This window comes from Fusarium odoratissimum (genome assembly GCF_000260195.1).
Source record: "Fusarium odoratissimum NRRL 54006 unplaced genomic scaffold supercont1.3, whole genome shotgun sequence".
Taxonomy (NCBI): Eukaryota; Fungi; Ascomycota; class Sordariomycetes; order Hypocreales; family Nectriaceae; genus Fusarium; species Fusarium odoratissimum.
The window spans coordinates 1,020,980-1,040,268 of record NW_022158689.1 but is presented as its reverse complement, the minus strand read 5'-3'; the positions used below and the strand labels follow the sequence as shown (position 1 = coordinate 1,040,268).

The window sequence follows — 19,289 nt, the reverse complement described above, 5'->3', positions numbered from 1 at the left end:
GCCAGCCACACTTCTGGTGGCACATCATCGTCTCGGAATAACTCTACCGCCGACTGTCGCAAAAAATCGGCTCTTATCGATAAGGCGCAACGATGAATTTTTGGCGGGTTTGCGATTTGATGTTTAGAAGCATCATGGCTATGACCTGCAGACAATAATGAAGACCGATTTCAAGGTAAGGATGACAATGAGATGCTTCCGGCCTCGATAAGATGTGTTGACTTATCACTATAGTTCTCGAACTTGCTGGGCACTGTTTACTGCCAGGGCAACCTGCTCTATAGCCCCGATGGCACCCATCTTTTCTCGCCGGTCGGCAACAGAGTGACTGTCTTTAATCTGGTAGAGTAAGTTACCTTAAGCCGGTCTGAACTTCAAAATGAATGGGCCAAAACTAATTGTTACACAGAAACAAATCATACACCCTCCCGTTCGCTCACCGCAAAAACATTGCCCGCATCGGACTTACACCACGCGGCAACCTTCTCCTCTCCATTGACGAAGATGGACACGCGATCTTGACCAATGTCCCCCGAAGGATATCCATATACCACTTCTCCTTCCGATCTCCTGTCACAGCACTTTCATTCTCGCCATCTGGTCGACATTTCGCCGTGGGACTGGGTCGCAAAATTGAGGTCTGGCACGTTCCCTCGACCCCCGATGCTTCTGCCGAGGGTGAACTCGAATTTGCTCCTTTCGTTCGATACCACACACATACCGGCCATTTCGATACCGTTAGCCATATTGAGTGGTCCAGCGACTCGCGATTCTTCCTCACAACCTCCAAGGATCTCACGGCGCGGATATGGAGTTTGAACCCTGAGGAGGGTTTCACCCCCACGGTGCTTTCAGGCCATAAACAGGCTGTCATCGGCGCTTGGTTCTCAGAAAACCAGGAGATGATTTACACTGTTAGCAAGGATGGCGCCGTCTTTGACTGGCAATATGTTAAGCCTATCAACCGTATCAAGGACGACGACAAGATGGAGGACGATGATGAGGATTCAGATATGCGATGGCGCATTGTCCAACGGCACTACTTCATGCAGGGAAGCGCTCATGTGCGATGTGCCGCTTTCCACCCTGAGACGAATCTCCTGGTTGCTGGTTTCTCCAACGGTCTGTTTGGCCTGTACGAGATGCCTGACTTTAACATGATACACAAGCTGAGCATCTCGCAAAACGATATAGATTTTGTCACCATCAACAAAAGTGGCGAGTGGTTGGCGTTTGGTGCATCTAAGCTGGGGCAATTACTGGTATGGGAGTGGCAGTCTGAGTCTTACATCCTTAAACAGCAGGGCCATTTCGACGCCATGAACGCTCTGGTCTATTCACCTGACGGCCAGCGCATCATCACCACTGCAGATGACGGAAAGATTAAGGTCTGGGATATTCAGTCAGGCTTCTGTATAGTTACCTTCACTGAGCATACTAGCGGCGTTACAGCCTGCGAGTTTGCCAAGAAGGGTAATGTTCTCTTCACATCAAGTCTGGATGGATCCATTCGAGCCTGGGACTTGATCCGATACCGAAACTTCCGAACTTTCACAGCACCTACAAGACTGTCATTCTCATGCATGGCTGTTGACCCTAGTGGCGAAGTCGTAGCCGCTGGATCTCTCGATTCCTTCGACATTCACATTTGGTCCGTCCAGACAGGCCAACTTCTTGACCAGTTATCAGGCCACGAGGGTCCTGTCTCGTCTCTCGCATTCACACCCAATGGTGACTCACTTATCAGTGGTTCCTGGGATCGCACAGCCCGTATCTGGTCCATCTTCAGCCGGACACAGACCAGCGAGCCTCTGCAGCTCCAGGCTGATGTTCTCGATATCGCTGTCCGTCCAGATTCTTTGCAACTTGCCATCTCAACATTAGATGGCCAGCTTACTTTCTGGTCAGTAACAGATGCAGAGCAGACTTCTGGAGTCGATGGACGAAGAGATGTTTCAGGAGGACGAAAACTCACAGATCGTCGAACAGCGGCAAATATGGCCGGCACAAAGAGCTTCAACACAATCCGATATAGCGCTGATGGCAGCTGTCTCTTGGCTGGCGGAAACAGCAAGTACATCTGTTTGTACTCCGTGACAACCATGGTGCTGCTGAAGAAGTACACCGTCAGCGTCAACCTTTCTCTCTCTGGTACCCAGGAATTCCTGAACAGCAAGTTGTTGACTGAAGCCGGCCCTGCTGGAGACCTCGACGATCAGGAAGCCTCGGACCGCGAAGACCGCGTGGATAGCTCGTTGCCAGGATCAAAACGTGGTGATCCTTCAGCACGAAGGAAGGCCCCTGAGGTGCGTGTGACAGGCATTGGTTTCTCACCTGCTGGCACTGCTTTCTGTGCTGCCTCTACAGAGGGTCTCTTGATCTACAGCTTGGATCAGGATATCCAGTTCGATCCTTTCGACCTGAACATGGAGATCACCCCTGCCTCAACACTCGCTGTTCTCGAGACAGAGCAAGATTACCTCAAGGCACTTGTCATGGCCTTCCGCCTCAACGAAGCTGGTCTGATCAAGCGAGTCTTCCAAGCCATCCCCTCCGCCGAAATTCCTCTCGTGGTTGCCGACCTCCCTACTGTTTATGTTTCTCGTCTTCTCCGCTTCGTCGCCGCCCAGACCGAGGAGTCACCCCACATCGAGTTCTGCCTCGTCTGGATCAAGGCTATCGTTGATAAGCACGGAGCTTGGCTCTCGGCAAACCGTGCCAAGGCCGATATCGAGCTAAGAGTCGTTGCGCGAGCTGTATCCAAGATGAGGGATGAGATTAGGAGACTTGCTGACGAAAACGTGTACATGGTTGATTATTTGTTGGGCCAAGCGGAGGATAAGTCTGGAAAGAAGGATGTCAAGACATTGGAAAGTGGCAAAACTGTGGATGTGAAGCTTATGGATGTTGATGGAGATGAGCAGTCTGAGGCGGGATCTGATGAATGGATTGGTTTAGAATAGACGGTAAATACGATTCATAATACCCATGCATATCATACAAGCCTATCCTTCCGGTTGTCTTACATCTTAGCCTTGGGAATCTCCTCCCAAGCTTCATCGAACCCGCAAGATCTAACCCACATAGTACCTCCCTGCCTATCAGCTTCCTCATTGGCATCCAGCAACAAGTACACAGCCCTCAACCACTCGTCATCTCCCTTGATCTTCACCCACTCCTTGTTCTCATACGGTTTTGTAATTCTTTGCGCCAGCATCAATGCCCTGGCTAACTTGACAGTGTGCCCATCATCCACAACCTTGTGAATCCTCGGGAACAAATCTTCTGGCTTACCCACCAGCTTTTCTCCATCCTTAGGCTCATAGCCACGAAGCAAATCGCTACGAAGAGCTGGCGAGCCACGAGCGATGTACTGCAGGAGATCCATGCGGACCTTGTTCTCCAAGAAGCGCGCCTTGGTTGATACTGGAATCCAGGACTGTTCTTTCAGTGTAAGGAAGAAGGGCGTGGATGTTATGTGATGCCTACTCTGTTAAGAAACGAGGTGAAAGTGGAAATGAGAGACTTACATGAGAATAAATTCGAATCTTGGAGCATGAGGTGGATGAAAAGCAGCAGCTGAAGCAACGAAAGCAGAATGATGCACCATCTCGGCAATCTTTTCGTCCAGCTCCTCCTCACCAATTCTCACTCTCGCAGCCAAAGTGATCATCTCATCCTTCGCCCTCGTAAACACACCATCAAAGATCCGATTGGAATCATCCCAATGCGAGCTTTTTCGAAGTTTCTCATTCTTGACAGCATCTTCGTAAAGGCCACCGATGGTCTTCATCTTCGGTGGCGCGTCGGAAGCTTGAGCCTTTTCAGCAGCGGCTGTGAGAAACTCTTTATAGTCGTCTCGATGAACGGCAGTCTGTGCAAGAGCTGAAGCGATGATCATGGGCTGTGACCACTCCATGCCATACAGCAACTGAATAAGTGGGTGAAGGATACCGGCAAATAGACGGCTTTGCATGTCGCGACCTCGTGCATCGTCTTTGAAGAGATACTCCTTGAGTGTGTCCTGCCATCCGATTCTTTCGATTTCGTCCTGGAAGAAACGAAAGAATGTAGCATAGTTTCGACCTTTGCCAAGATATTCTGACCAGTCTGAGCCGTGTTCCAGTTTATCAACGACATCGGACTTTGGTTTCATGGCTTTAAGTTGATATGCCTTGTTAGCATCATAGGCTGTGTCTAGATCCTTTGTTGTTGCGCCGGTACCGTACAAAGTTAAGACTTGATGAACAATCTAATGTCGTTAGCGAAGTATGAGACAGCTTTATGAGTGGAATCTACATGGTCATGAAAACCAGATTCATTGAAGAAGACATGATGATTCTGATCAGTATTAGTCTTTGACTTGGTACACAGTAGTTTTGAACTCAGGCCGCCATACCTCTAAATCTTTCTGCAGCAGGTCAGTTGCCTTTGAGGCCTCACTCTGGCCAAGCTTCATCCCTAACAGCCCCGAGTTCTGGGGTTCCAGCTGAATCTTGAAAGGAGTCGCCATTGTTGAGTATCGTATTCTTGTCGTAGGTCTAGCAAAGACTCTCAAACTCGATCTCGTCAACATGAGGGGAACCACAAGGTATTTGAATGTGGCTGCAAACGGCACAGAGAAACGTAGCCTTTTTGAAATGTCACAATATGTGATGTGCACTTGGGTGACGATGATATCACGTACAAACAAGGTGGGCTGACAAATGAAGACCAACCCGAGATAATCAGATCTCGGATCTCGCACTTTGACTTCGAGCGGGGAGTTCTTAGGCAAGTCCGAATTAGTAACTCTTTGGAATCATTTGCTGGATTGACGTAGTATCGTGTTTATTTATCTCCCGTTTATAACATCAACAGCTGCAAAGAGGAAGCTACCCCGGATTTCCATCACTTGACATCATCAGAGGGTGTCATGCCCCGCTCTTTTTACGACCTGTCAAGAGAGAGACATCACCAATTAATCAGTAGAATCAACCGTCTGATGAGATTCATTCGTTTTTGCATAAGCCAAGTTATCCAGAATCATGCTTTACAAAGTGTGAAGAATATTGATGTCTTTTACTGATCAGGCCGTCCCTTGAGAGTCTCAAGTTAGACCATGGCAAAGTAATATACAGCAGTGTGTGACATCATTTCACTCCATCATAGTATCGCATGAAGACCTAAGAAACTGCTGATAAATTCGATCCTTTTATTTCATTATCTACCGAAAACCCAATCGGTAGATCCATCCCATTTTCCTGATCCCATAACCGTTTTTCATAGCCATCATTTCATCCGCGTGCCTTAGTCTATTCTTTACCAAGAGAAAAATTAGATCATCATGAAAACAAAAACAAAAAATCATTGGACGGTTTAGGCCTTACGCTTCTTCAGGGCAGGGGCCTCATCGTCATCAGAGTCATCTTCGTCCATCTCCTCGAACTCGAGGTCGCTGGGCATATCATCGGCCTCCTGGGCGTTGGCTAGTATTGCTTGTTAAACCTGAACTGTCTCTGCTTCGCGCTGTGAGAGGTACATACTGAAGTACTTGATGGCACCGGGCCACAGATCCTCGGCGATGAAGACGGCGAGATCATCGGCGGTGGGGAAGATCTCATACTCGTACTCATCATCATCGTCGTCCTCGTCCATGTCATCATCATCCTCATCGTACTTGCCCTCCTTGCGGGCCTTGCGCTTCTCCTCCTCGAGCTTGCGGCCCTCCTCAGACTCCTCGGGGCTGACCTTGCGGCCGCGGAAGCCGAACCAGCAGAAGAAGCTGACACCTCCCATGCCAGTCTCCTCCATGAGCTTGTGGAGCTTCTTGGAGGCCTCGGTCTCACCGAGCTTCTTGCCAGCCTTCTCCTCATCGTAGACCTTCTTGGCGAGGCTGAGCATGCCGTTGGTCAGATCCTTGCCCTCCTTCCACTTGATGTCGACGGGCTCGGAGACGAGACCGGCCCAGCCGTCCTTGTGGAAGCGCCAGTAGAACTTCTTCTCGAGAACCTTGTCCTCGAACCAGTCGTTCTCCTTGAACTCCCACTTGAGGGAGATGGAGCGAGGGTCACCGTTAGGGAGCTCGAAGCGCTCAACGGAGAGGCCGGTCAGGGCGTTGAGGAGGAGCTCGGAGTCGCTGGGCTGGATGTACTCATCGACCTCGGGAGGGGACTGCTCGAAAACGAGGGGCCAGAACTGGGGGATGTTGGCGATGACCTCTTGACGCTTGACGTAGAGGTCCTTGGTGAGCTTATCCTGCTGACGGACTGCTGCTGTTAGTAGAGTTTCTGTGAGACAAAGGTGAGAATTGACTTACGGATCTCGAGCTCAACATCCTCAAAGTCATCCTCGATGGCCTGGAGCTTCTCATAGGTGATGAGGGCCTCCTTGACCTGCTCGTCGTGCATATCTCCGGCAGACATTTTGAACTTTAACTTGAAAGAATCAGGATGCATTCAAATCACTCGATATAACGAGAGAAACTGAGGGGTATCTTGTAGAGTATAAAAGGACAAAAAAAGAGAAAGATGTGAAAGATGTGAAAGAGGAGAGAGGGACGAGGAAGATCGGTGTAGAGGTGCTTTATTTATTTACTAAAAGCTCTGCCCGCACCCATTAAAAAAAATCTCATCTTAAGCTATGAAAGCTCCTCAGCGGTGAAAATCAACATTTTTTTTTTCTTGAGGTGGGGTTCTCGCTGATGTCATTGGCTCCCGCGCCGAAGGACCCCTGTTTTTTTCACGGTAATTTTTTTTGCCTCTGCAGGTCCCCTAAAAGCATTGCAGAAACGCCTGGCATTAGTGGTCCAGTTGTTGCCCTGCTCCACTGTAAATAGAAGCTCTGTGATTCTTTACAGGGGTTAGATGCTCCACTGCGGTGCAATCTTAGCGGGGTATCCTTGGCCGAGGGGCGTTTAATTGATTTCCATTTACGTACCGTGGTGGGATGAGGCGAGGTCTGAGCAAACGGGCTTTGGCAAGGCAACGTCAACACCAACGAATTTATCACGGGCGCCATCTGGTAGAAGCCTATATTCTGAAATAGTATCAAATAAGGCACTGAGAGCTTGGCGATGAATTAATCTGCGTGTACGCGCCTTTGCTGGGCGGGCATTGGCAAAACAAAAAAACCGCTTAATATTAACATCTCGTTCGATTATCAACATGGCAGTCACTATCAACTCCGGTATGAGCTGTGCTTCACTGCTGAAAGAGGGAGTTTGCAATGGCATCATCATCACCTTATAAGCGAACACTCTCAGCTGATCAATATGACTCCTTCTCTTCTTCACCAATATCGTCCTCGGGCTTCATCTTGACAACATCACAAACTCTCGCTTCTCATCCATCTCCATCTGAGAGTGTCCTCAAATCAACATCAACCAACCATCTCAATTGATTCACGATGCCTCCTATGCCAGCTAAATACCCACGACAGATCCCTCTTGAGGTCACAGTCTATGGCCTCCACAACGCTCTCAAAGCCGCCAACTTTGGTGCAAAGCGTCTTCTCCTCTGCCGAAAGGGCTCCTCCACCGTAGGCGGACTTACTCCCACCACCCAGGAGCTTCGTCATCTCAAAAGCAAGATCCACATCCCAATCAGCTGCGTCATTCGACCCCGTGGAGCTCCTGACCCTTCTACTCCTGGCGAGTCTCACGACTACGTTTACTCCAACCATGAACTCGTCCAGATGAGCGAGTCTATTCGCCAGCTCAAGGAAACAGGCGTCATGAATGCTATCCGCGGAGATTCCTTCGTGTTTGGATGTGTCAGGTGTAGCCATGAGGAAACGACACAGAACTCTCGCGACGAAATTGCGATTGATTCAGCATACTGTCGCTATCTCATCAACATGGCCAAGCCATTTGGTTGTGTCTTCAACCGTGCTTTTGACCACTTCGCTGAGCGTGGAAACTCAGAAGCTGTCATTGCAGAGCTCATCACTCTTGGTTTTGCAGGCATCATGACAGCTGGAGGGCCAGGTCTCTTCTCCAACCACGTTGAGCGGCTAGATGCCATGTGCCATCATACCACGAACATCCAACTAATTGTCGCTGGGGGAGTTTGCTGCCCTGAGATCCAGAAGCTTCGAAAGCGTGCTCACAACCATGATCGTCTCTCCATCTGGCTGAACGGCGATTGTCTTCGTCCCAGAGATCATGATGATCCAGAGACTACCGATATGAACGGCGTCATGTCGCTGATTGATCAGCTTGGCCTTCAAACTACGGACTAGTTATCCCCTCATGACATCGGCAAGCAGATCTTCTACTGACTAGGGTGCATTCGAAGTTTGACGAACGCCAGGTCATATCGCACGTGTATCATATGGGAAATGTTATGGAAGGAAACGGTTATGAATTTATGATTTATGAGTGACGACTTAGAAAAAGTCTGGAATTGCCTCGGAATTCGCTATCAGCAAGGAAACCCATGGAGTCAAAGTGGGATGGCCCGAGGCAGATCACAAGAAATCTGTAACAATTAACAACCAGATATGCTCGCATACAAAATGCGAATGAATAAGAACCTGTGAATATTCAAATGTGTATTGCTCATTGGTCAAAAGTTCCTCTTATTACACCTCGCAGCACTTGCATCTCTATCATCTACCAACTTATACATCACTCGTTCATCTCGTCGTAAGCCCACCGCCGCCGCAGATTAATAATTTTCTAATAACCCTGCTTCTTGCCCTGAGCAAGACCAAGGCAGTTGGCAATCTTGTAAAAGATGTCAACGTTGTTGAAAGTGCCACTGAACGTCTCCTGGCAAGGACCAAGAGCATAGACAGGGACATCGGTGAGAGAGTGAACACCCTGGGCGTTATCGGTGCTGATAGTACCATTGATGAGGAAACCCTTGGGAGAGTCCTCGGGGTTGGCGTAATAGTCATCGTCCTTGAGCTCGACGGCAGCCTCGCGGGGACCGGCCTTCTTGACCTTGTAGTCCTCACGGTGGTCAGGGACGGCAGCGACACCAGCAGCGATGGCGTATCGGGGCTCCCAGTTGGTAGGGAAGTTGGCGCCAGTGCCGTAGTTGATGCCCTTGGCCTTCTTGGTGTACTGAGACTCGCCGGACTGAGCGTAGGTGCCGATGGCACGGCGCTTGTCACGGTCATCCTCCTGTTGGGCAAGGTACTCAGTGTCGGCGGAACCGTAAACGCTGCGGCTGTTAGTTATCTGATGTGAAAGCTATTGGAATATGATTACTTACTCGAAACCGTGGCCGTGATCAGCAGAGACGACGATGAGGGTCTCATCAAGGATCTTGAGCTTCTTGAGCTTCTCAACAGTAGCACGGACAGTGTCGTCAAGCTCAAGAAGATCACCGAGAGCACGGTCGTAGTCAAGAGCGTGCATCTGCTTATCGATAGAGGCAGCCTCAGACATGAGGAAGAAACCCTTGTCCTTGCCACGGGTAGCAAGAACGTCAATGGCCTTGAGGGTCATGTCCTTGAGGCCAGGGAGATCAGAAGCATCACCCTTACCGCCGGTAGGGTTGTTCTCGCGGCCCTCGAGGTTGTCCTTGTAGACGTTGCGGTCGAGCCAGACGGGGAGGTTGCTCTGGCAGAAAACACCGAGAGCACGCTTGCTCTTGTCCGCCTTGAGGAGAGAGGTCTTGTTGAGAGAGACGGTGTAGCCCTTCTTCTGGAACTCCTTGTAGTAGTCCTTGCCCTGGTAAGAGCCCTTACCAGCGAAGAAGTTCTCGGCACCGCCACCGAAGAAAACATCAGGGCCACCGTGCTGGGTCCAGCTGTAGTTGGTCATGCCGTTGAGAGCCTGGTCGATCAAAGGACCATACTGGCCTCGGAGACGGGTGTGACCACTGAGAGCAATGGGGGTAGCATCGGCAAGGAAAGCGGTAGAAACAGCACCCCAAGCACCGCCCTGTTGTCATTAGAATTTTGAAGTGAACTCAATTGGGGTTAAGCTTACCCAGACACGCTTGAAGACCTCAACAATGGTCTCGACCTTGGGGTCATCGAAGGGGTTGGGAGAGGAATCAGCATAGACACTGACATATTAGCTTTTAATCTCAAGTGGTGAGGTAGTTTACTTACCCCATGGCGTTGACAGTGCTCTTGTGGCCAGTGTAAAGAGCAGAGGCAGAGTTGGCAGAGTCGGTGATGTAGCTGTCGATCGAATGGGTCATCTGGTGACCGAGAACGGGGAACTCGTCCAGCTTCATTAGAGTCTGGTACTTTCCGTTGATGCTCTTGTGTCCCAAGAGACGAGCGGCAGTGATCTATGGAACTAGTTAGCTTCCACGAGCCTCTCACATTGTGATTCGACTTACCATGTTGGTGGTCATGCCATCACCAATGAAGAAGATGACGTTCTTGGCCTTTCGCTTAGGCTGAAGCTCGCGAACAGTCCACTCGGCAGTGGTCTTCTCGCCGTTGTAGTAGTTCAGGGTAACGGTGTACGTGCCGGGCTCGTAGAGGGCAATCTTGCGGTAGACCTTGGAAGCAACGTTGACAATGCTGGGCTTGTCCTCGTCTTCGGCAAACAGATCCTCGTACCACTTGAACTTCCATGTCTCGAGCTTGGGCTCACTGACGCCAAAGGCCTTTGCAAAGTCCTTGGCCTTCTCGCCCTTCTTGGCGATGGTCACGGTGAACTTCTCATCGGGCTTTCCGTTGTGAGCAGCCTCGGAGCCGTTCACGGGAGCGTGGACTTCGACACGGAGATCGAAGAGCTGGCCGGGCAGGAAATCACTCTGGTCGGGGGGAAGAACACAGCCCAGAGTGGGACATGTGCCGAGGCGCTGGTAAGTCTGAGCAGATACAGCAGCAATTGAGGCCGCAAGAGCGGCAATGGCATTGATTTTGACCATTCTGGTGAATCTGAACCCAATTTCCAAGAATGAGAAGCGGAAGCTGGTGGTTGGCGCGAGCTGAGGCAGCTTGAGAGGGGAGCTCGATAAGTTAAACTTTCAGAGAGGGCATCATGCTTTATAACCGTCTGCGCCGATCCCACGTGGATAGCTGCCTCTCGGAAGACAAATTCGTCCCCTAGAAGCTATCCCATGCCGCGGATAGACAATTGGCCTTCCTCTGTGGGACAAGCTGAGGAGACTTATGATGAACTGATCTTGGCCTAACGTCGCATTGCATCTGGCCAATTAAGCTTAGGAAACGGCCAGGACAAACACCCGAGACAGGTTTAGATCGGCGAGAGAGAGTACGGGCAGATCCAGTGTGTTGGGATGAAAAAAGTGCATCTGTTGTGTTGCATCACGGAAGGGATTGGCGCCTCATGATGGAGGACTATAGCACGTGTGTAAGTTGTGCCAGGCCCGTACCTTGCAAAAGGACCCTGCAACTAGTACTTATGCTTGTTAATTCTCTTTCACGGAGCATCATGGATTCAAATCATTGGATTGGAAGCGGGGAGGGCGATGGACGCCGTTGGTGCTAGTCAAAACAGGTCAAATCATGATCCCTCATGTAACCCAGGTGCCATGATGAGCGTTGACATGTTGTATCTCTGATCCCCATCCCCGATCCTTGGCCGTCTTTTCCTGTCCCAAGTCGTTGACCGAACGTGAACGCCACGTCCCGGCTCATGATATCCCAGTTCAAGTTCACCCGAGAGCACCAGTTGCAGCTGAGATCGGAGCAGAAAGTCGACAAGGATTCTCGGCTGTGGCTCTCTCCAGAAGCTCAGATGCCGCTCGTGGGCGAATTGTGAGGTTCAATTGGCTCCTATACCCCTGCTCCCGCAGTTCCACAGATCCCCAGATCCATGAGAGCAGGCCTTGGCTAGCTTCAATCAAGCTTAAAGCTTCATCCTTCTTATTCCACTTTGCAGACAAGCTTGTTTCTTAGCATAACTCGATCGGGCCTTGTCGGCCGAATTGCTACTTGACGTCGTACCAAGTCTCCGGTGGATTTCTCGGCGTAGGTGGCGTAACAATCTTACCACTGGTGACCTTTCTATCCGATTCTCTTGTTCATGGACTCTGCGTGCCTGGTGAAAAATTGCAGAATATTGAGGTAACGAGCCTACTGTGGTGAATCAGTGATATTTCAGCCTACACTAAGTTAATTTCATCATAGATTTAGGATGCCGTTAGTAAAGTTTATGAAAGCATCTACATAGGGCATTGATTAGTCCATAAGTTAATCGCCTTACTTCTTATAGGCAGGTAGAGTAAATGCGCACATTCTAGACTGTTGATGAAGATAAGATCAGCTGTGTAATTCCGCTCGGAGCTGCCTCATATGGCTCACCGAAACGTGCTCCAAATTCGACAATGAGTGGTTGGACCTGCAATTTTACGAAGCTCGGCAATAAACTTTCAGGTCTATGTTCATAGACTCTTGAGCGGACTCTCGCTCGGCACGTGAACAGATCTTCTTCTTCTTATCTTTTGTGGTGTTGGCTTACGGAAAAATCGGGTGAACTGAGAGAATTGGCTTTTTTGCTGTCTATTCCGGTTCCAACAGCCGAGCAAAATATGCGTAAGGCTCTATTCTATAAGTCCCGCGACCAACTATAGCTGTAATAAGATCGACAACTGCATTAAGTGGAATTATGGTGATCAAACACCAGTCTGCCTGGCCAGATCACAGCTGTCTCTTGATCAACATGCATCGAAGGTGGGCCGAGCCAGATCGTCGGAATAACATCTTCGCAGCGACCGTACCTGACATGACAGGAACGGCTTTCTACATTAGCTCCGCCACTTCTCCAAACTCGGTGCAACCTCATCGACGGGCAGTGTTCCATCGACAGCTGCGAGAGGTTCTGCGATGGCCTCGGGGTGGGGACTGGCATCGACCGAATCAAACGCTTGCCAACTAGGCTCGTTGATCTTAGTCTGACCAGCTATGCTCTTGAAGTGGTAACCCCTGGCTCGGGGTCTCACTCCAGTTCCAGTAGGGACCTCGGGCTCGTAAACAGTCAAGAACTTCTTGTGAAGCTCGTCAAACTTCTCGGCACTCTCGTTTAGAGCTGCTCGAACACCTTCGAAGAATGAAGTGAGAATGGCATGATTGTGAATTTGGAGTAGGTTCCAGCCCAACATCTCCTTCGCATTCAGTAGGTGCTTGATGAATGCCCGGTGATGCTTGGTGCAAGTGTAGCATTGGCAACTGTTCACTAGAGGCTGCAGGGATGTTGTATGCTCCTCTGACCACATATCGATACCCAGTGGCTGCATGTCGGAGGACTCGGGGGGTGGGAAGGTGAACGATAGGGCGATGCCTGCATCGGAGGCGGTGTTGGCGAAAGGTACCGTGCATATATCGATACCGAGAGCGATCTGTCGCAGAATGTCCTGGGGGCTCTTAGATGGCCCAAATGACAACCGCGGCAGAGATCCAAGAGAGGGATAGTTCACCAACTCAGGGACAAGGTTAACATCATAAACGGCAAGACCAGAAAGGCAGTCTCGAACGTCTTCTGCAAGATACTGCAAGTAGTCCCACTGTATAGGGTACTCAACAGGCAATACAGGAGCAAAGATGGAAACGCCCATCTCTTTTAGACGACCCTTAGGGTCCGAGAGATGAAAGAATTCATCAACCCATTCTTCGGTTCTCTCAACCATGCGAATTTGACGTTTTGATGTTGGCGTTGAGCTGGAGTGGAAAAGGTCAGCTGGAGGAATGGCGATATCTGGTTGAGTGAGTTCAATAGTCTTAGCAAACTCGGGGATAGTGAGATTGCGGAAACCGGTAGAGGTAAAAATGCTGACATGATGAGCACCGTTTCCAACAGGTGTTGTCACAGCTGGGAACCGTCTTGGGCCGAGAATAAGTGCTCGATCTGAGGGGAAAGCAGTAAAGCTCTGAAGATTTCTTGGTGTACCAGGGGGCAGCTGAAGAACAGGAGGTTGTGATTTCTCGAGAACTGTTCTCAAAGTTAGACTAGCGCTCAAAAATAGATTTCATCTTCATACAGTCCTCGATTGCTAGATATGCGGCATCAAATGTTGTGTGCTTGGTGACATTGTCTGGAGTCAAGTGAGGAACAACTCCTCGAGATGCAACAGCGATGTAGTTTGGTGTCTGCATAATCCTTCGATTACCAGCGAATGCTAGACGACCAAGCCGAGCAACACCGGCTTCAGCGGCAGCAGGCTTTAGTAGTTCAAACATTGTCAGTGTTGATTCTTTTGATGTAGGTTGGGCCATCTTGACTTGTGATTGCCTTGTATGTCTGTACAAGGAGTTGGTGAGTATTTGCAGCAAGGATTAGTTGGATGTGGGGAGTATGAGTGCGCACTGATGCACTGTGCTTCTACTTCCGAGGTTAAACCGATGTAAGTCACTCCTCCGTCGCGATGGTAGATATATCAGCGCCAATAGTATATAGGTAGATAATGATTAAATAGACAGTTAAGTAGATTCTTAGTAATTAATACCATGCCGGGATTCGTTTCTTATACGATTAGAAATTGAACAAAACCCATCGCCTAACGGACGGTCTGGAAAAGATGGGTAGGTGGAGTGATGATGAAGTACAATAGGGAAGGCAAGAAATCTTCTACTTTCATCCTCAGTGTCAAAACGACCTAGGTGAATCTAATATAGATTTAGGTAAGTTTATTATATATTAGTGAACATTTGATGAATCTTTTCTGGCACCTTGGCCACCTCTCAGAAGCTTTCTTGCTTGCTGAGAGTCACCAAGAAAAACAACCACGATCAAAGTCAAAACAATAGGCGCTTTTAACCCTATGATACAATCTACTAAGTATGAGGAGCAAGAGGGTTTCATTCCATAGATGGTACTTTTTCTGGGCTTTCTTCACTTGGGAATACTCCCGAAAAGTGAAGAAGTCATGGGATTACTCAGACGTATCTTGTGATCAAAATCTACTATTAGGCCGAGCTACTACTGGATCAAAAGAATGAGTTGAGGGTATCTAATCTAAAAACAAGAAAAAAATGAGTTGCGAATCTTCAGTGCCGGCCTAAAACCTCATGAGTGAAGGCATGGTCCATATGCGACACTCCATGAGGTTGATCCCGAGTGCGCGCTCCATGATGAAACCAGATATCACAGCACTCGTGTATTATCGAGCTCAAGTGGGCGGCGAGGGCACGTACATCTTAGCTCAGAAGTTTCCGGATCGGCTTTGTTGGCCTTCCCACAATAGATCCTTGTAGAACCAGAATGAGGTGTGACTTTCTCCTCTAAGCTCTTTGATTCTGGCTTGGAGGCCTCTTCTCGTCTTTGGAAACGAACGGTACTGCGACTCCAACCAACGAGAGGATTAATAACATGAACAAGATAAGATGAAACCCACACAACTCGCTAGTAGATTCTTAGTATTGGATTAATACAGAATGCTGTGTTTACTTACCGACTCCAACCAACCTAGCCTCCCTCAGTTCATGCTTATGTTCTTCGCTAACCTTTTGTGCCAAAAACTCTAGATCTTCTCGCTCAGTGCTTTTAACAAGCTCCTCTCGAAGCCTGGCAATAACGGGATTTCCTTTATCGTTTGATAGTTCTAACCGTTTTGAGTTCCTGCTCGAATCTTGCTGCAGACGCCATGAGTTTGTCAAGTTTCTCGTCCGTTGACAGATCGCGGAAGAGTGGCGTGACTCGACGTGGCCGATAAAGCGTCCGTAGTCCTCGGGCTTGATGCTGCAGGTGAAAGGTGGGTGGTCGCCATTGGCGCTGTGGAAGACGTGCAAGGGGTGTTGGGATATGGACCCGAGACAATCTAGAGAATACTGAAGCCGCGGTATGTATTACGGCGTGACTTTGAGAGAGTGGTCCCTGGAGAGTGGTGATCATGTCTTCAAGTAAGCGACGGTTGATATGATGAGGTTGGAAAATCACACGTTTGGCAGAAGATGATATGGATGAATACCTACCACTGGAAAAGACGGGTTTTATAAAGATCGGCTGGCAATTTAGGGCACAGACTTATTGGAGCATAAAGCCAGCGATCCTAAACTTAGCTGCAGGTTACTTTGCATTTTGCTCTGATTTGATGATTTGAGTGTGTTCGACTGAGTTATTGATGTATCCACCATTGCTCCTATAGAAAGTCAACGAGAACACAAGAGAGATAGCATAGCCATCAGAATCCCTGCAGTTTAGACGATCTCCAAAATTACGACTCGATGCCGTCCGTCTATTTGTTCACTTATTATTTCTTGACTTGCGATGCCTGTTTTGAGCATAATAATAATAACAAACACCTAAGGAAGCTGAGTAAAGATACAGAAGTTACACCGAAGTGAACCGAAATTGTGTAAGTCTTTTGCCAGTTGAACTCGAAAACTCCCGAGAGCCTGGTTGCTGGGCTGTCGTGCTGTTGAACAGAATATGGATGCAGCAACTGAAGTGTTGTGCATGTGTCACCCTGGCACTCCAAGATAGAGATGTGTCATTATAACCATCTCAAACATACGCGCCCTTGGTCATAGGACAGTCATCGAAGAACTTGTAAACGGCCGTTATGTGTAGAGTCTGGTCGCGTGCGATGATACAACTTACTGAGGGCGAATGAAAGTGGCGCACGCTGTAACTGTTCCTGCTTCTTAGCGCACGTCTTACGGGAACTAGGTACGTCCGGGCCGCAGGGCTGATGCTCAACCAATCACTATCATAAACTTTCGCGGATAGATACAGCGATACCCCAGGGTTACGTCTGACACCCATGTCTCAGCGATCGAGGTACACGATGTAACTGAGTGGACAAAGAGACTTCGCGCCTCAAACCTCAATATCAATTGTTGAACCATCATCGACTCAACATCACCTATCATCAGTCTCGTATCTCCCCGCGCTCACGTCAGAAACAAGAACAAGGTGCGACACGATAGGATCCTCACGAAACACGAACATCGATAAGCGCTCCCCATTCTCCACATTTCCTCTGCATCCTTCGGCACCGGGTCTTCCGGAGCAGGCAAATCCGCCGAGCCAAGCCCAGAGGCCATTAGCTTTCGTATACGCAATCCATTCCTCATATTTTCTTCTGTATAATTCTTATTGAGCTCCCGGAAATGGTGAGTCATGAAGACGACGAAGAATCACAACCTCTGATGGCTCGCACCGATTCTATAGACGTCGGCGTCGTGCCTGTCAGCGGCAGCGATACCGACCGCGAGAATGCCCATCCTGATGCGCCGCTCGACACCGGAACGACACTCGAAGTCGATGACAGCGGCCCTTCGACCCCACGGTTTATCCAAGATGAGACTACATGGAAGAGATGGAACTGGGTCCCATATCCCATTCGACGAGCTTCGAAACGGGTTGCGAAATGGTCTCGCGGTCCTGTGAACCCTCAACCTTTTCGCATTAAACCACTCTTCCCAGCTATCCAGGAATACCCCCTCGTCCTTGTCGAGCGCATCATTCCCAAGCTCAAACACCGATTTTGGCTCGTCTTCTGCTATCTATCCATCTGGTTCGTCACTTTCGCTCTTGTTAAACGCCGCGACACCATGGCCAGCGAGATCGAAGGATGGGGCACACCACAAACCATTGGATGCGGTGTTTCATACTGGACCGCTGGGAACTCGTGTGGTTTGGATGGAAGCGACTGTCGCCCTTTCAATGGCAGTGGTTTTCCATTCAGGTGCAGGGCCAATTGCGAAGGCTACCATGTTTTGAACCCCAGAGCTGTTGGGGACCAAGAGCTTATCTATGCACCCATGGTCGTAGGAGGGCCGGGTACCAATGGGTCTGCTGAGCCTGTGTACCGCGGAGATTCGTTCGTCTGTGCTGCCGCTATCCACGCTGGCGTCGTTTCGAACCAAGACGGCGGTTGTGGTGTTGTTGAGCTGGTTGGCCGTAATGAGAATTATGCTGCGTCTAAACATCATGGTATTTCAAGTGTGGGATTTGACTCTTATTTCCCATTGTCGTTCCGCTTCGTTCCAGATGTCAAATGTTCCGCGATCGATTCGCGATGGGACTTGTTGGCTGTTTCAACCGTCTTTGCTGGAGTTTTGTCTCTCTTCACCAATTCCGCTCCCCTCTTCTTCTTCACCATCTTCACGGCCATCTTCTGGACTGTTGGTATGGCACTTGACCCGCCTCCATCTAGGACAGTTGCGGCTTTGTTCTCCAATTTGATCGGAAAGTTCCTCCCCGCCATGTTTTGTGCATGGGTCATGTACGACAAGATGGGTGTTCGTCGCACCCTCAAGGGTCTCACAGCACAGATCGAAAAGACAATCTTGTGGCTCGGCGGATGCTGGGTTGGTGGAATGGAGAACTATACCCTCAGCTTCATCCCCATTTCGCGCCTTAACAAGCACGATCTGAATCAGCAACCAGGCGCCAGGGCAGCCCTTGCTATCATCATAATCGTGCTTGTCGTCATTGTCTCTTCGCAGGTGTGGTTCTTCAGGCAAGAAGGGCGCCTGATCAAATACCTCAAGCTCTACGCACTACTTATCGCGGCCATCCTTATCTCCCTTACCATTCCGAGCCTCAATCTGCGAATTCACCACTACATTATTGCCCTCCTGCTTCTTCCTGGGACGAGCATGCAGACAAGACCATCCCTTCTATACCAGGGACTTCTCGTTGGTCTCTTCATTAGTGGTATCGCTCGATGGGGCTTTGATCCTGTGCTTCAAACCTCTGAAGCTCTACAAGGTGATGCTCAAAAGGGCTCAAAATTACCAGCAATTAACGAGCCTGTCATCCACCTTGCCAATGGCACAGACACATTGTCAAGCATTACTTTCACATGGAACGAGCCGCCACGGCAGCTGTACGATGGGATCAGTATCCTGGTAAACGACGTCGAGCGTTTCCGTACATACTTTGGCGATGTTGATGCGGAGCGTAGCTTTGTCTGGAGCAGAAACAGCACTTTGGATCTACCAGAGTACTTCCGCTTTGCATATATGGATGGAAGTGAGAGTGGAGATTATACCAAGGCCGGCACCTGGACAGCAGATGGCGAGTGGAACAAGATGAAACCTGGTCCCTCACGGGTCAAGGCCCGTAGTTTGGACCAGGATAAGCTGGTAAGCGATGCGTTATGAACACGGTTGGATGTATAAAGTGAATCATGTCCAAGAAAAGGCATCTTCCAGATAAGATCGGACGCCGCAGCTTAGATGAGGAGAAATCAGCGAGGTGCTGCGATTAGGATAAGTTCATGCAAGGGTTTACAGAGAAAGGAATAAGAAAGAGGAGCACTTAGAAATAAGACAGTTGAGACAGACAAGGCAAGGTAGGTAGGTTACTGTCTTTTCCGATGAGCGCGCAAGCAAGAGTTAGATTTTACTATTATAAGCATGATAATGAATAAACATGATCTTCGTTACATTTCTTTTACCCCTTGACTCAGAGTCTTGCGCTTTTT

At 49.3% G+C, this 19,289-nt stretch overlaps 7 protein-coding genes across 10 annotated transcripts; 3 read left to right on the top strand and 4 right to left on the bottom strand.

Moving 5' to 3' along the window:
• The first annotated feature begins 98 nt into the window (after positions 1-98).
• FOIG_02780 (periodic tryptophan protein 2) lies at positions 99-3,369 on the top strand. The gene is made up of 3 exons (XM_031200183.1): positions 99-175; positions 235-347; positions 410-3,369. Exons 1-3 carry the CDS (start codon positions 158-160, stop codon positions 2,961-2,963), a joined length of 2,685 nt encoding a protein of 894 aa, XP_031069951.1. The 5' UTR covers positions 99-157; the 3' UTR covers positions 2,964-3,369.
• Positions 512-4,852, bottom strand: FOIG_02779 (uncharacterized protein). Of its 3 annotated transcripts, none has more exons than XM_031200180.1 (4): positions 4,400-4,852; positions 4,300-4,341; positions 3,531-4,252; positions 512-3,485 (listed from the first exon to the last, which is right to left on the bottom strand). In XM_031200180.1, exons 1-4 carry the CDS (start codon positions 4,574-4,576, stop codon positions 3,023-3,025), a joined length of 1,404 nt encoding a protein of 467 aa, XP_031069948.1. In that variant the 5' UTR covers positions 4,577-4,852; the 3' UTR covers positions 512-3,022. The 3 variants fall into 3 exon arrangements, with proteins under 3 accessions (XP_031069948.1, XP_031069949.1, XP_031069950.1); XM_031200181.1 differs by having other exon boundaries at positions 512-3,439; XM_031200182.1 differs by having other exon boundaries at positions 3,531-4,341.
• Positions 4,853-5,102: 250 nt separating this feature from the next.
• Positions 5,103-6,606, bottom strand: FOIG_02778 (uncharacterized protein). 2 transcript variants are annotated; one of them, XM_031200179.1, is made up of 4 exons: positions 6,299-6,606; positions 5,526-6,248; positions 5,370-5,468; positions 5,103-5,299 (listed from the first exon to the last, which is right to left on the bottom strand). In XM_031200179.1, the coding sequence occupies exons 1-4, from the start codon at positions 6,435-6,437 to the stop codon at positions 5,295-5,297; spliced, it is 966 nt and encodes a 321-aa protein (XP_031069947.1). In that variant the 5' UTR covers positions 6,438-6,606; the 3' UTR covers positions 5,103-5,294. The 2 variants fall into 2 exon arrangements, with proteins under 2 accessions (XP_031069947.1, XP_031069946.1); XM_031200178.1 differs by having other exon boundaries at positions 5,103-5,468.
• Positions 6,607-6,934: 328 nt separating this feature from the next.
• Positions 6,935-8,517, top strand: FOIG_02777 (copper homeostasis protein). The gene has a single exon (XM_031200177.1). It carries the CDS (start codon positions 7,387-7,389, stop codon positions 8,218-8,220), a length of 834 nt encoding a protein of 277 aa, XP_031069945.1. The 5' UTR covers positions 6,935-7,386; the 3' UTR covers positions 8,221-8,517.
• On the bottom strand, positions 8,288-11,126 carry FOIG_02776 (uncharacterized protein). Its single transcript, XM_031200176.1, has 5 exons — positions 10,284-11,126; positions 10,048-10,232; positions 9,923-10,001; positions 9,201-9,874; positions 8,288-9,149 (listed from the first exon to the last, which is right to left on the bottom strand). The coding sequence occupies exons 1-5, from the start codon at positions 10,821-10,823 to the stop codon at positions 8,660-8,662; spliced, it is 1,968 nt and encodes a 655-aa protein (XP_031069944.1). The 5' UTR covers positions 10,824-11,126; the 3' UTR covers positions 8,288-8,659.
• A 1,201-nt stretch (positions 11,127-12,327) lies between these two features.
• FOIG_02775 (queuine tRNA-ribosyltransferase) lies at positions 12,328-14,171 on the bottom strand. Its single transcript, XM_031200175.1, has 2 exons — positions 13,896-14,171; positions 12,328-13,846 (listed from the first exon to the last, which is right to left on the bottom strand). The coding sequence occupies exons 1-2, from the start codon at positions 14,128-14,130 to the stop codon at positions 12,666-12,668; spliced, it is 1,416 nt and encodes a 471-aa protein (XP_031069943.1). The 5' UTR covers positions 14,131-14,171; the 3' UTR covers positions 12,328-12,665.
• Positions 14,172-16,566: 2,395 nt separating this feature from the next.
• Positions 16,567-19,262, top strand: FOIG_02774 (uncharacterized protein). The gene has a single exon (XM_031200174.1). The coding sequence runs from the start codon at positions 16,966-16,968 to the stop codon at positions 18,964-18,966; it is 2,001 nt and encodes a 666-aa protein (XP_031069942.1). The 5' UTR covers positions 16,567-16,965; the 3' UTR covers positions 18,967-19,262.
• The last annotated feature ends 27 nt before the right edge of the window (positions 19,263-19,289 follow it).